Here is a 15465-nt window from a genome sequence, read left to right on the forward strand (position 1 = left end):
TGTGGGCCAATATGATGGGGGCAAAAAATCCCTACATGTTAGTTTGAGTTTCCCATGCTTCCCAGGCCACTGTTGCTGTGTATTTTGCCCTGCTGCCACCGTCAAGCGTAAACGAAGCAGTCAATAATAGATGCTCTCTTTCTGTTTCATGTCTCAGGCAGTGTGCAGTGTTCTGGCGCCATGGAGAGACACTGGAGTGAATACTCTACAAGCTCTGATCCATTATTCAATGGGTTCCTCAAAGAGAGAGGAGAACTTACACACACACACACACACACACACACACACACACACACACACACACACACACACACACACACACACACACACACACACACACACACACACACACACACACACACACACACACACACACATACACACACACCCCACTTCTGTTTCTCTCTCTCTCTTTATGTGTTTTTTTATCACTCCATCTCTCTATCCCTCCCTTTGAGGACCATGGCAGTATCCCTAGATGAACCTATATGTTGGTTGGGACTGTGTTTTGCAAAGGCAGTGTGGCAGCACTGGTGGGTTTGGGCTGAAGCTGGGTCTGGAGCCGGTGTTAACTGAGCTAGTGGGCCTGCGGCAGGGTCAGAGTTCAGAGTTAACAAGAAGTTCTAGAAGCTAGAACATGGACACACAGGTAGAGGTCATTACACTGAGAGAAAGTTGGTTCATTCTGAAGTGGTGTCATAGGTCCGAGGGGCAGTTATTGTTCTGTGGGACTTCTTGAGTTGTTTTCTGTTATTAAGAATGTCCTCTTCTCCTTCTCCAAATGATCCCCCCCCACCAAGCTCCCCTCTACACCTCCTCTCCTCTCCCAAGGTCCAGTTCCTCCACATGGGGAACAGTTCACCAGTCCAGTCATCAGTTGGTGTTGGAGGGGCCGAGGGGTCGGTGTGTGTGTGTGAAGATGGGGGAGTTTGAAGTGTCCTCCTTACTCAGTCCTGACTCCTGTTGCGTCTCTTGAAGAAGAAGAAGGGGGTCTTCTGAGGAGGGCCCAGTAGCATGGGAACCTGGTTCTTATGTGTGATCTTGATCTGTAAGGGGAGGAGGGATAGAAACGAAAAGATATTCAGCAATGGAAGTTTGCTTTATAAATCCATGTTTTATCATCAAAACCACCACTTTTCAGCAAAATGCCTTCATCTGTAGGAGGGAGAGACAAGAGAACATTTGACCAGGAAATGCCAAGTGTCCAGAAGTCTGAACTTTCTTTTCTACTTCTAAACCCTTCACACATTTACCACAGTGTTATTTCACCGTCACTTCTTGCTTAAGAAATAGCAAGCTTTTTATGCTTTCAGAGCAAGTATCTGACCTTGAAATCCAAATAACCAATCAAGTACAGTACACAGTGGAGGTCTGGAATGTGGTGGGTCTCACTCACCGAGCATGGGGGCTGCATCCAAGGCTCCCCATCGATCTGCATGGGCAGTAGCCTGGACGTCCTGTGAAGAGAGAGTGAGAGAGGAGAGAGACACAGAGAGCAAGAGAGAGAGAGGAGTAGGGGGTAGAGATAGGGTGTCAGAATCAGATCACACACACCTCAGAGGTACAGATCACACACTGTCCATCCCATCCGTCCCATCCCAGGACCAGAGATTCTCATACACACTGTCCATCCCATCCGTCCCATCCCAGGACCAGAGATTCCCATACACACTGTCCATCCCATCCCTCCCATCCCAGGACCAGAGATTCTCATACACACTGTCCATCCCATCCGTCCCATCCCAGGACCAGAGATTCCCATACACACTGTCCATCCCATCCCTCCCATCCCAGGACCAGAGCCAAACACTGCTGTCTTTGTTCCCACGAGTCCTGTTCCCAGACAGGCCCTCTCAGGACCCCACTCTCTAAACTAACTAACTCACACACACACACACACACACACACACACACACACACACACACACACACACACACACACACACACACACACACACACACACACACACACACACACAGACCCCCAGCCTTCCCCCACACACACAAAGTTAGTTTAAGCCTTTCATGCATGCCTCACCAGCTAGGGAAACTCAGTATGGGAGAATGACTATGATGAATGCTCTTTTAATTCTGGTTTCTGAAAATATTAAGGGTAGGGTGAAACAGGTGAGGGGAAAGCTTTGACTGCGTCCCCTATAAACGGTACTGTAACTAGGCTTACTGTGGATGTTTAATGGAGCGAGTCTTGCTAGAGCAACAAAAACATGTGAACTAATTCCACTTTTCTAAAACAGATTGGTTGGTTGGCATATCCAAATTGTCCTGTTACTCTGCACTCAGACCTGTGAGAAAGCTAATTTGTCAGCCGATGATTGCCAGTGTCTCTGTGGCTGTAATGAGTGAGTGTGTCAGCTGGTCAATGGTCTGGTTTACTGGAAAAAGTCAGGGGCTACTCAGGACTCAACTCTGGTTTTGGTGACATAGACAGAAAGGAACGGATGTGGGGAGAAGAAGGGAGGGATGGATGGATGGATGGATGAGGAATGGATGGAGAGATGGATGGATGGAGGGGGGATGGTTGGAGGGATGGATTGATGGATAAAGGAATGGATAGAGGGATGGATGGATGGATGGATAGATGGATGGAGGGATGGAGGGATGGATGGATGTTTGGCGGGATGGATGGTTGGAGGGAAAATTGGAGGGATGGATGGATGGAGTGGGGATGGAGGGGGAATGGTTGGATGGATGGTTGGTTGGAGGGATGGAGGAATGGATGGAGGGATGGATGGATGGATGGAGGGAGGGAGTAGGGAGGGTTGGAGTGATGGATGGATGAATGAATGAACGGAGGGACAGAGGGAATAGCAGTAAGGACCCTGACCTGACGGTAACGTTAGCACATTGAGCCAGTCTGCGGCCTGCACTCTTCAGGCCTGAGTAGATCTTCCCCATCTCCATGGCCCCTTCCAGACCCACCACCTCTAGCAACTGGTCACTCAGGTCTGTAGAGAGAGAGAGCGAGAGAGATAGCGAGCGAGAGAGAGAAACAGAGAGACAGAGAGAGAGTCATCAGTTAATACTTTCTCAGCAAAGAAAGAACATAGCAAATGGAGAATGGTAGAGTACATTGACGAGTTTCGAAGAGATTTAGTTGGGTCATAGAAGGGCACTAGAACAGCTAATGACAGGATACACTGTAGAACATTTTGATTGTGGCCCTATTTTTATTCATCGTCTAGTAAAAAAGAAACCCACAGTGTTCTATACTTTTGCTCCAGAAACTTTAGATAGCTAAATAATATTATGAATGCCTTTATAAAGCAAATAGCCAAGGTGCCGCCAAGAAAAAATCCATGATTGAAGCAAAATAATGTTCTGAATGACCAGCCAATCAGAACCATTTCAGCCGCTGTTCTCCTACACATTATTTAGTTTTTGTCCAATTGGATAAGCCAAATATTTCATGTGCTTTGCGTTGTAGGCTACATTGTGCATCATTTCTCTATTGTACTACAAAATTGATACGGCGTATATTGATACGCATCAGTAGGGATTAAGAAGAGAATATACGCTATGCCGAATGGGGAAAAAAAGTGGGTATACGGCGTACACCTGTGTATACCCTTCACTACACCACTGTAAAGCACCCAGGAAATTGAATGTCCACAAACAATTTAAATAGATTTTTCAACTATTCAGATACGTTTTCTTCCTCTACTTTCTACTCTCTAAAATCCCACTGTTTCAGTGTCTCTTATCTGCGCTCTCTTTCTCTCTGTCTCTCTGTCTGTCTCTCACTCACTCCATTTGACATTATTGTGTTGTTTGAAATCAATGAAATACTATTTTACCAAAAAAATTCACCATGACTCTTCATCTACTCTCCTAGGTATGGGTCTCAAACTTTTAAAACACATAATACAAAATACCAAAAAACACACTACCCGGTACAGGAAAAGTGACATCCATGATGTTCTGGGTCAATTTGACCCGCAATTTGATCTTGACCTTGGTCTATATAGCTTTTAAATGGTCCTAGAAACAAGCTGCTTTCTGCACAGAGATGGTGAAACCACGATGATCACACAAATATAACTATAATGTCCCTATGATGCTCAGAGGCTGAGCAACACTGATCTGAAGTCAAATTGACCCGCAATTTGACCCTTGAACTTGACCTTTTCTAACTCTTGAACGGAATGTCCTAGAAACAAGCTGCTTTCTGCACAGGAATGGTGCGACCATGCCGATCACATAGATATAAGAGATATATGATTTCCCTATGACGCTCAGAGGCTGAGCAACACTGAACGCTGATCTGAAGTTGAGCTAAAACTGAGTTTTGACAAATTATGATTTACGACGTCGGATCACCGACAATCTGACAGATGTATTACTTTTTCCATGCATCAAACATTTGGCTCTAACTTTTGAACGGTTGTGGCTATCAACCCAGGGAAAATAGCAACTGAAAGAGGACATTCTCAGCGACATTTAGATAAGGGAAAATATATTTCCTTTACTTACTGTACCGGGTCAAACTGACCCGTAACATAACTGGTTTATAGCCGAATCTAACATAAAGGAAGGGTTAAAGAAAGTTGGCATTTCGTGGATGCTGTTAAAGTTTATACAGAGATAAGTTAGTCAGTGAGTCACTCAAACTCTTAAATATTTTAGATTACAATTTTACAGCAAATGTCAGATGAGTGATGGGGGGAAACATTTAAAATCACTTAGGGTAAAACACAGTAAGTGTATGTGCTGGCTCCACAGCATGACACACTACCTATGGGGTGAAAGCAACACAGCAGTAGAGTATCATTCAGATACTGTATAGTGTACATACACACAGTGTAAGCCTACAGCGAAATGTGATGTTTCATGTACTTCTGCTTCAACTTTAGTTTGAGAATGAGTCATCCTGAATACATATTGTGGACTCAATTCTTTCTACACATCTAAAATGATGTGTGGGCTGAGATAGCAGTATCTGACATAGAGAATAACTGATTGATGTGAGAATAGATGTGCTGGGTTTGGAGAGGGGACAAAAACACCCATGCCATGGGCACAAATGGTAACAAATCGCCCTGTAGCCATTCCCCTTTTCCCCCTGTGCCGCTGTGCCCCGGATATATGCCCAGTGATCACTCATGGTCACACCGTCCTTAATCAGCCAGAGCAGGGGGAACCATCCCAAATCAACTGGAGCAGGGGGAATCAGTCAGAGAATATGAAACTGTCCTAAACCAGTCAGAGAATAGGAAACCGTCCTAAATACAAAAAAAAACATCCCTCTGCCTGTTTCCCTAGTCCATGGGGCCATTTCAGCCCAGGACATCTCAGCGGCGGTGCTACATTGGTCAGCCAGTGCCTCGTCCTTCCACCCACCCAAGGGACTAGACTGGAGGACCAAGGACGCGTCCTAACCAAACTCTCAGGCTGTGTCCCAAATGGCACCCTATTTCCTATATAGTGCACTACTTTTGACCAGGGCCCATAGGGAATAGTAGTGCACTATGTTGGGAGTAGGGCCCCATAGGGATCCTCTGCCTCTAACAATATCGATTTCCACAGAAAGAATAATAGGATTGAGATCCATTAAGAGCAAACCTGGCATGAAGAGCCCTGGATTAGTGGCGAGGGGACTAGTGACACTATGACACTATGACTATTGACACTATGACACTATGAATAATTGTGCGGAGGGCTCATAGTAATGGCTGGAATGGAATGAATGGAATGGTGTTTGATACCATTCCATTCAATCTATTCCAGCCATTATTATGAGCCGTATAGCAGTTCTACAAAATAATGTTTGAGGTTTGTAGTCCGTCCTTGGCAACCACTCCATACCAGTTCAATCGTTTTCAAAATGAACCTCTTTGATACACAACTGCTTTGATACTACTGCCCCCTACAGTAGCCCTACCTACAGTATGTGTTCCAATAATTGCTCTGTTATGTATTTATAAACCAGTGCATGTTGTTGTTTCCTTCCTCCACCCCCTAGCTCCTGGCTTAGTCCGACTGTCATTGTCTCAGGGTAGTCGGAGTGGAGGCCGGAGTGGAGACCGGAGTGGAGGCCAGAGTGGAGGCCAGAGTGGAGGCCAGAGTGGAGATGGAGTAGAGGAAGGAGAGGAGACCGGAGTGGAAGCCGGAGTGAGGACAGATGGTCAAGAAGAACTAGACCACACCGTGTAACTGTTACTGCGGTAAAGTAAAGGTGAGTGGGTGGGTGTGGCCTACTTGGCCCACTGACAGCGTACAGAGGAATACTACCACGGAGACAGATACATGATCATTATTAACTCCTCTCCTTCCTTTCTCACATACAGTATATTTAGACACTTTTTGTTCACATAACATATGCTTTTTAATATACAAATATTCACACTCTCTAACGCTTTATGCAGCATTCGTATGCCATTCAGAAGCAATACTTCTCATGACAGTTCTCATGGGAAAAAACCTGCTTGACCGTCCAACTCTTCAGATATGAGGGACACTTACAAAGTTTCTCATATACTCCCATAGTCTCATATACTCTCATAGGAAAGACTGGCTATTGAACCAGAAGTTCTTGACAGTTGAAAGTATGTGCCAGGAAGACATAGCTCTTCCCACAATCCTCGCTGGGTGGATAATTTTAGTATAGTTTAGTCTATTTCTGTAATCGCAAACAACACAGGGGGAAATGAAAAATAAACCATTCTGTTTTAGCTGTGTGAGTAAAAACAATAACCTGTCCCTGGATGGCAGTGCCCTGAAATAGCCCACACTACGGCCATGGTGTGACTCAAACCAGAATGTGTTAAGGGGGAGGGAGGGTGGAAAAGACTCCTGTAGGGAGAGGTTGTTGGGACCTGGCCAGGCTTTAATCTGCAATGGTACAGTTCTACAACACACACACACAGACAGACAGACAGACAGACAGACAGACAGACAGACAGAGAGAGAGAGAGAGAGAGAGAGAGAGAGAGAGAGAGAGAGAGAGAGAGAGAGAGAGAGAGAGAGAGAGAGAGAGAGAGAGAGAGAGAGAGAGAGAGAGAGAGAGAGAGAGAGAGAGAGAGAGAGAGAGAGAGAGAGAGAGAGAGAGAGAGAGAGAGAGAGAGAGAGAGAGAGAGAGAGAGAGAGAGAGAGAGAGAGAGAGAGAGAGAGAGAGAGAGAGAGAGAGAGAACAGAGGAGATGTAGTTGGGGGGGTGTAACAGGGCTGCTTTCTGCCCCTGTCCTGGTCACTAAAGGACCCTTCAGTACCTCCCCTCCTCTGACCATCTGACAATTATCAATTTCTTCCCCATCAACAGCAGTAGCAGTAACTAACCCCTGACTTCATCTACAGACTGAGACAGTATTTGACATTGTCACCACTATCCTTCCTTGCTTTGTAACTCGAGCTGGCTTGACTCTACACTCTTAGAAAAAAAGGTGCTATCTAGAACCAAAAAGGGTTCTTTGGCTGTCCCCATAGGAGAACCCTTTGAAGAACCCCTTTTGGTTCCAGGTGGAACCCTACATGGTGATGTGGATATACTCTGAATACATTTCCCAAATGAAATAAATGATCTTTAATGATCAAATGAAAGTTAGCAAAAATAGATAAGATCTTGCTACCATGGAAAGGTAAATACCTGTCTATTTGTGGAAAAATCACCCTGATTAACTCTTTAGTATTATCCCAGTTTACCTATTTGCTTATGGACTTGCCTACGCCTAGCGAACAGTTTTTTAAATTATATGAGAAAAAAAGATTCCATTTTATTTGGAACGGCAAGCAAGACAAAATTAATTATTAAATATTAAAGCATTAGACATATCACTAAAAGCTTCAGTCATACAAAAGTTATACTTAAATCTGAATTGGTTCTCTAGCAAATTAGTAAGATTGTCTCACCCCATGTTCAGGAATGGCCTTTTCCCCTTTATTCAGATTACAACCTCTCACTTTCAGTTATTTGAAAAGGAAATAATCTCCCAAATATCACTATTTCTGAAACAAGCCATAGAAAGTTGGTTGCAATTTCAATGATGCAGACAATTACATTGATGGAAGTTACAATCTATCTGCAATATTAAAGCTGATCTACCCAACAAAAAACAAAAAAAAAGAGTGAAGCTGTCTCCAGTTCCCAGTTGTGTGACTCTCACTGCCATATAAAGCATATAGGCCTGTCTTATGTAGCCATATATTCCTGTGGATCAGGGTGAACGTTCTAGTTGTTGGAGATGTGTAGGAGGTGAATCAGAGATTTGAAGTGTCAGTCCGGAGAACCAGGCCAGCAGGGTTTTCACTCTGCTTAGGGTAAACTGACTGATTGCCTTATCTGTAGAGCACAGCTTAAAAAGCATGATCTTATTGCGGCAGAGCAAACAAGTGTCGCAAACAATTAGTAATAAGCTGCACACACACACACACACACAGTGTTGAGGAAGCTACTCAGAAAATGTTGTTTACCATGCTACCAATTACTTCACACTGGAAAAAGTTAAGCTACACTAAAGCTACCCTTAAGAAACATATACACTGAGTGTACAAAACATCAGGAACACCTGTTCTTTCCATGACATAGACTGACCAGGTGAATCCCGGTGAAAGCTATGATCCCTTATTGATGTCACCTTTTAAATCCACTTCAATCAGTGTAGATGAAGGGGAGGAGACAGGTTAAAGAAGCCTTGACACAGATTTTAAAGCCTTGTGACAATGGAGACATGGATTGTATATGTGTGCCATTCAGAGGGTGAATGGGCAAGACAAAATATTTAAGTGCCTTTGAACGGGGTACGGTAGTAGGTACCAGGCGCACCAGTTTGAGTGCGTCAAGAACTGTAACGCTGCTGGGTTTTTCACACTCAACGGTTTCCCGTGAGTATCAAGAATGGTCCACCACTCAAAGGACATCCAGCCAACTTGACACAACTGTGGGAATTATAGGAGTCAACATGGGCCAGCATCCCTGTAGAATGCTTTTCGACACCTTGTAGAGTCCATGCTCTGATGAATTGAGGCTGTTCTGAGGGCAAAAGGGGGGTGCAACTCAATATTAGGAAGGTGTTCCTAATGTTTTGTACACTCAGTGTAGTTTACTTAACTGAAGTTACTTTGAAAAAGTAGATCACTACATTTAAACTACTTCGTGAAAAATCATCTAAATCAGAAATGTCATAGACTACAGATTGCATGAACAGATCACTCTGGAGTCATAATGTGTAATTTAGCCTATTGATAGGGCAAAATGTTGATTTCCGCCTAACTAGACATACCCAAACGTAATTATTTTTCATGAATTGGCCATAAACAATAACTGGTAATGTTGCATAGTTTTAGAAAGGTCTGGAATTTGCTGAGGTGTACTCACGTTTGAGGACACAAGTTCAAGTACATAGTACAAATATTATGTAAATATTAAAAATCACATACAGTGGGGAAAAAAAGTATTTAGTCAGCCACCAATTGTGCAAGTTCTCCCACTTAAAAAGATGAGAGAGGCCTGTAATTTTCATCATAGGTACACGTCAACTATGACAGACAAAATGAGGAAAAAAAATCCAGAAAATCACATTGTAAGATTTTTTATGAATTTATTTGCAAATTATGGTGGAAAATAAGTATTTGGTCAATAACAAAAGTTTCTCAATACTTTGTTATATACCCTTTGTTGGCAATGACACAGGTCAAACGTTTTCTGTAAGTCTTCACAAGGTTTTCACACACTGTTGCTGGTATTTTGGCCCATTCCTCCATGCAGATCTCCTCTAGAGCAGTGATGTTTTGGGGCTGTCGCTGGGCAACACAGACTTTCAACTCCCTCCAAAGATTTTCTATGGGGTTGAGATCTGGAGACTGGCTAGGCCACTCCAGGACCTTGAAATGCTTCTTACGAAGCCACTCCTTCGTTGCCCGAGCGGTGTGTTCGGGATCATTGTCATGCTGAAAGACCCAGCCACGTTTCATCTTCAATGCCCTTGCTGATGGAAGGAGGTTTTCACTCAAAATCTCACGATACATGGCCCCATTCATTCTTTCCTTTACACGGATCAGTCGTCCTGGTCCCTTTGCAGAAAAACAGCCCCAAAGCATGATGTTTCCACTCCAATGCTTCACAGTAGGTATGGTGTTCTTTGGATGCAACTCGGCATTCTTTGTCCTCCAAACACGACGAGTTGAGTTTTTACCAAAAAGTTCTATTTTGGTTTCATCTGACCATATGACATTCTCCCAATCCTCTTCTGGATCATCCAAATGCACTCTAGCAAACTTCAGACTGGCCTGGACATGTACTGGCTTAAGCAGGGGAACACGTCTAGCACTGCAGGATTTGAGTCCCTGGTGGCCTAGTGTGTTACTGATGGTAGGCTTTGTTACTTTGGTCCCAGCTCTCTGCAGGTCATTCACTAGGTCCCCCCGTGTGGTTCTGGGATTTTTGCTCACCGTTCTTGTGATCATTTTGACCCCACGGGGTGAGATCTTGCGTGGAGCCCCAGATCGAGGGAGATTATCAGTGGTCTTGTATGTCTTCCATTTCCTAATAATTGCTCCCACAGTTGATTTCTTCAAACCAAGCTGCTTACCTATTGCAGATTCCGTCTTCCCAGCCTGGTGCAGGTCTACAATTTTGTTTCTGGTGTCCTTTGACAGCTCGTTGGTCTTGGCCATAGTGGAGTTTGGAGTGTGACTGTTTGAGGTTGTGGACAGGTGTCTTTTATACTGATAACAAGTTCAAACAGGTGCCATTAATACAGGTAACGAGTGGAGGACAGAGGAGCCTCTTAAAGAAGAAGTTACAGGTCTGTGAGAGCCAGAAATCTTGCTTGTTTGTAGGTGACCAAATACTTATTTTCCACCATAATTTGCAAATAAATTCATTAAAAATCCTACAATGTGATTTTCTGGAGAAAATAAAATCTCAATTTGTCTGTCATAGCTGACGTGTACCTATGATGAAAATTACAGGCCTCTCTCATCTTTTTAAGTGGGAGAACTTGCACAATTGGTGGCTGACTAAATACTTTTTTTCCCCACTGTATAATTGTTTTACTTATTCAACAAAAGTGGGGCAATAGGGCTTGAAATGACTGAAATGCTTTCTGAATATAGTGATAATCAAATTATAAATGACCTTTTTTCTAATAACTGTAAAATAAATATGATCATACTTAGTGACAGTACAATATTTGTCAAGGCGTCAGTGTAATGAGGTAGACGAAGTCAGGCACAGGACACAGAGCTAATCGAAAAGCGTACTTTACTCGTAGGTAAAATGAATGAACAAAACCTCCACGCAGGGAGGAACAAACCCGCACACTAACGACAACCAAAACATGAACAAACACGCACAACACACAGTGTGAAACAGAGGGTTAAATAGGGAAGACATAACTACATGATGGGAAACAGGTGTGACCAATGAAGACAAAACAAGTCGAACACATGGATCGGTAGTAGCTAGTACTCTGGTGACGACGAACGCCGAAGCCTGCCCGAGCAAGGAGGAGGGGCAGCCTCGGCTGAATTCGTGACAATATTGGCACTATTTCATATAACTGACGACAGAAACACCATTCAAATACAGTACGTGCAGACTCGTTACAACTTCAGCTTTAAGCATGAAATGATTTAGACCGTTTGTGATCAAGAGAAAGTGGTCTTCTTTCAATTCTATGACATTATTTAGTAATTTTTCATGTTGAGAGCTCTAAATCCGGCTGAGAATATCACAGTGAGATGAAACCACAATGACTGGACTCGCTAGACTGTCACCGTTCATATGCCGTCTCCCAGGCTGGGCTCACTCGCTCAGAGGAAGAGAACATAGATTATTTGTCTGGATTGACCAGAAAATGTGACACATCACTCACTATACAAATGTGGGGTCTTAAACATGACACTTCATGTCAGCTCCGCTGAGAGAGTGGCAACGGAGAGCAGACAGATGGGGCTTTTTGGCACTATAAGGCACGGGACCCTATGGCGTTTTACAGAGTGCTTTGTACACCAAAATGTCAGTCAGAACTGGTCCAGAACCGCTCAAAGTCCGCCATATGGGAGACTTAACATCTACACATAAACAATGTTTCAAGTACGCAGGTCTGATGCCGAAAAGAATGGAAATTCTTGCCTACTTTACCCATATTTTATTTTTGCTAAAAAAAGTAGTGTGTAGTTCCAAGCACACACACACACACACACACACCGACATTCATGCAAAATAAATTCACACAAACACATTGCTACAGAGTAAATCGCAATAACCATAAATTGCATATACCCAGACAACATAAGAAATGCAAAAACTCCCCACACCCACATACTCACACACACACAGACGCTCATGCAAAACAATTAGGCATAAACACACAGGGCTGTGGAGAGGAGCAAATAACAAGCAAGGCAGATCCTTTAAAGGTACTTCATGACTGGACAGCTTAAAAGCACTGTTAATCAGTGTGCCTGAGGCAAACAAACACTGCTTGACATTTAATGATATTGATCTTTCAGAGACCAGAAAAGGGCCAAGGATGCCAGATGTTGGTTAGGCTAGTTGAAGGAGCCATGGCAGAGTGTTCACTGTTGCAGTGTTCAATAGTCAGAAATGCAGATGGGACATCACCAATGATAAGATGTTATGGAATACAAGTCCAATGGCGTACTGCAACAGTAAACATGTCGCCCCCCCCCCCTTTGGGTCAAGTTGAGATTTTGCGTGTGACAAACACATTTCAGTTTATTACTATAAGCTCTTGCCTTGGGCCAATCAGTGTAATTTTGTAAATGACAGATATCTATGGCAAGTTTCGGCAAAATCGGGCCAGCGCTGTCTCTCTGAGATATCGTGTGTGATGAACGTACGAACGTACAGACGGAGACAGATTCAGTCCCCTCCCCTCCCCGATTCAATTGTGGGGGACAATAAAATACACAAGAATGGAGCTACAGTGGGGGAAAAAAGTATTTAGTCAGCCACCAATTGTGCAAGTTCTCCCACTTAAAAAGATGAGAGAGGCCTGTAATTTTCATCATAGGTACAAGTCAACTATGACAGACAAATTGAGAAAAGAAAATCCAGAAAATCACATTGTAGGATTTTTAATGAATTTATTTGCAAATTATGGTGGAAAATAAGTATTTGGTCACCTACAAACAAGCAAGATTTCTGGCTCTCACAGACCTGTAACTTCTTCTTTAAGAGGCTCCTCTGTCCTACACTCGTTACCTGTATTAATGGCACCTGTTTGAACTTGTTATCAGTATAAAAGACACCTGTCCACAACCTCAAACAGTCACACTCCAAACTCCACTATGGCCAAGACCAAAGAGCTGTCAAAGGACACCAGAAACAAAATTGTAGACCTGCACCAGGCTGGGAAGACTGAATCTGCAATAGGTAAGCAGCTTGGTTTGAAGAAATCAACTGTGGGAGCAATTATTAGGAAATGGAAGACATACAAGACCACTGATAATCTCCCTCGATCTGGGGCTCCACGCAAGATCTCACCCCGTGGGGTCAAAATGATCACAAGAACAGTGAGCAAAAATCCCAGAAACACACGGGGGGACTTAGTGAATGACCTGCAGAGAGCTGGGACCAAAGTAACAAAGCCTACCATCAGTAACACACTACGCCGCCAGGGACTCAAATCCTGCAGTGCCAGACGTGTCCCCCTGCTTAAGCCAGTACATGTCCAGGCCCGTCTGAAGTTTGCTAGAGTGCATTTGGATGATCCAGAAGAGGATTGGGAGAATGTCATATGGTCAGATGAAACCAAAATAGAACTTTTTGATAAAAACTCAACTCGTCGTGTTTGGAGGACAAAGAATGCTGAGTTGCATCCAAAGAACACCATACCTACTGTGAAGCATGGGGGTGGAAACATCATGCTTTGGGGCTGTTTTTCTGCAAAGGGACCAGGACGACTGATCCGTGTAAAGGAAAGAATGAATGGGGCCATGTATCGTGAGATTTTGAGTGAAAACCTCCTTCCATCAGCAAGGGCATTGAAGATGAAACGTGGCTGGGTCTTTCAGCATGACAATGATCCCAAACACACCGCCCGGGCAACGAAGGAGTGGCTTCGTAAGAAGCATTTCAAGGTCCTGGAGTGGCCTAGCCAGTCTCCAGATCTCAACCCCATAGAAAATCTTTGGAGGGAGTTGAAAGTCCGTGTTGCCCAGCGACAGCCCCAAAACATCACTGCTCTAGAGGAGATCTGCATGGAGGAATGGGCCAAAATACCATTAACAGTGTGTTAAATCCTTGTGAAGACTTACAGAAAACGTTTGACCTGTGTCATTGCCAACAAAGGGTATATAACAAAGTATTAAGAAACTTTTGTTATTGACCAAATACTTATTTTCCACCATAATTTGCAAATAAATTCATTAATAATCCTACAATGGGATTTTCTGGATATGTTTTTCTCATTTTGTCTGTCATAGTTGACGTGTACCTATGATGAAAATTACAGGCCTCTCTCATCTTTTTAAGTGGGAGAACTTGCACAATTGGTGGCTGACTAAATACTTTTTTTCCCCACTGTATATACAGGTGGTCGGTGCCGTTTAAGATGAGGGAAGATTTTTTATTTTTTATGAGCATGGTCTTATTTCTATATTACAGCATATTGGATGACTGTCATTCATATTCAATTCAGCCAGCTCTATGTAACATCGAAAGGTTTAGGCTACTGTACCCTAGCCAGCCTATGAATGAAAGTTTACAACATACTGTAGGTGTACAGGTCGAGAGAATTTTGAGGAATGAAGGTGACAGACAGTGACACATTCAATACCACCTTGCACACTCTTGCCTGCATCTAGCTGATCTAGGGTGTAATCAGTAGTCCAACAGTTGCAATTTAGAGTTTTTAGTGGACAAATTCAGGTATGTTTTTTATACACTGCTCAAAAAAATAAAGGGAACACTTAAACAACACAATGTAACTCCAAGTCAATCACACTTCTGTGAAATCAAACTGTCCACTTAGGAAGCAACACTGATTGACAATACATTTCACATGCTGTTGTGCAAATGGAATAGACAACAGGTGGAAATTATAGGCAATTAGCAAGACACCCCCAATAAAGAAGTGGTTCTGCAGGTGGTGACCACAGACCACTTCTCAGTTCCTATGCTTCCTGGCTGATGTTTTGGTCACTTTTGAATGCTGACGGTGCTTTCACTCTAGTGGTAGCATGAGACGGAGTCTACAACCCACACAAGTGGCTCAGGTAGTGCAGCTCATCCAGGATGGCACATCAATGCGAGCTGTGGCAAGAAGGTTTGCTGTGTCTGTCAGCGTAGTGTCCAGAGCATGGAGGCGCTACCAGGAGACAGGCCAGTACATCAGGAGACGTGGAGGAGGCCGTAGGAGGGCAACAACCCAGCAGCAGGACCGCTACCTCCGCCTTTGTGCAAGGAGGAGCAGGAGGAGCACTGCCAGAGCCCTGCAAAATGACCTCCAGCAGGCCACAAATGTGCATGTGTCTGCTCAAACGG

At 43.7% G+C, this 15465-nt stretch overlaps 1 protein-coding gene across 1 annotated transcript in view; it reads right to left on the reverse strand.

Annotated features, from left to right (window-relative positions):
* Positions 1-393: 393 nt before the first annotated feature.
* The window catches only part of LOC121555146 (diacylglycerol kinase beta-like), a 124666-nt gene continuing 109594 nt past the window's right edge, over positions 394-15465 (reverse strand). Inside the window, exons 19-21 of the mRNA XM_041868950.2 lie at positions 2846-2966; positions 1397-1457; positions 394-1046 (exon numbers count right to left, since the gene is read on the reverse strand). Of these exons, the coding sequence (XP_041724884.2) occupies positions 948-1046; positions 1397-1457; positions 2846-2966 (281 nt within the window). The 3' untranslated portion in view covers positions 394-947. The remainder of the gene's footprint in view (positions 1047-1396; positions 1458-2845; positions 2967-15465) is intronic.

The sequence above is a fragment of the Coregonus clupeaformis genome, chromosome 40 (assembly GCF_020615455.1).
Source record: "Coregonus clupeaformis isolate EN_2021a chromosome 40, ASM2061545v1, whole genome shotgun sequence".
Classification (NCBI taxonomy): Eukaryota; Metazoa; Chordata; class Actinopteri; order Salmoniformes; family Salmonidae; genus Coregonus; species Coregonus clupeaformis.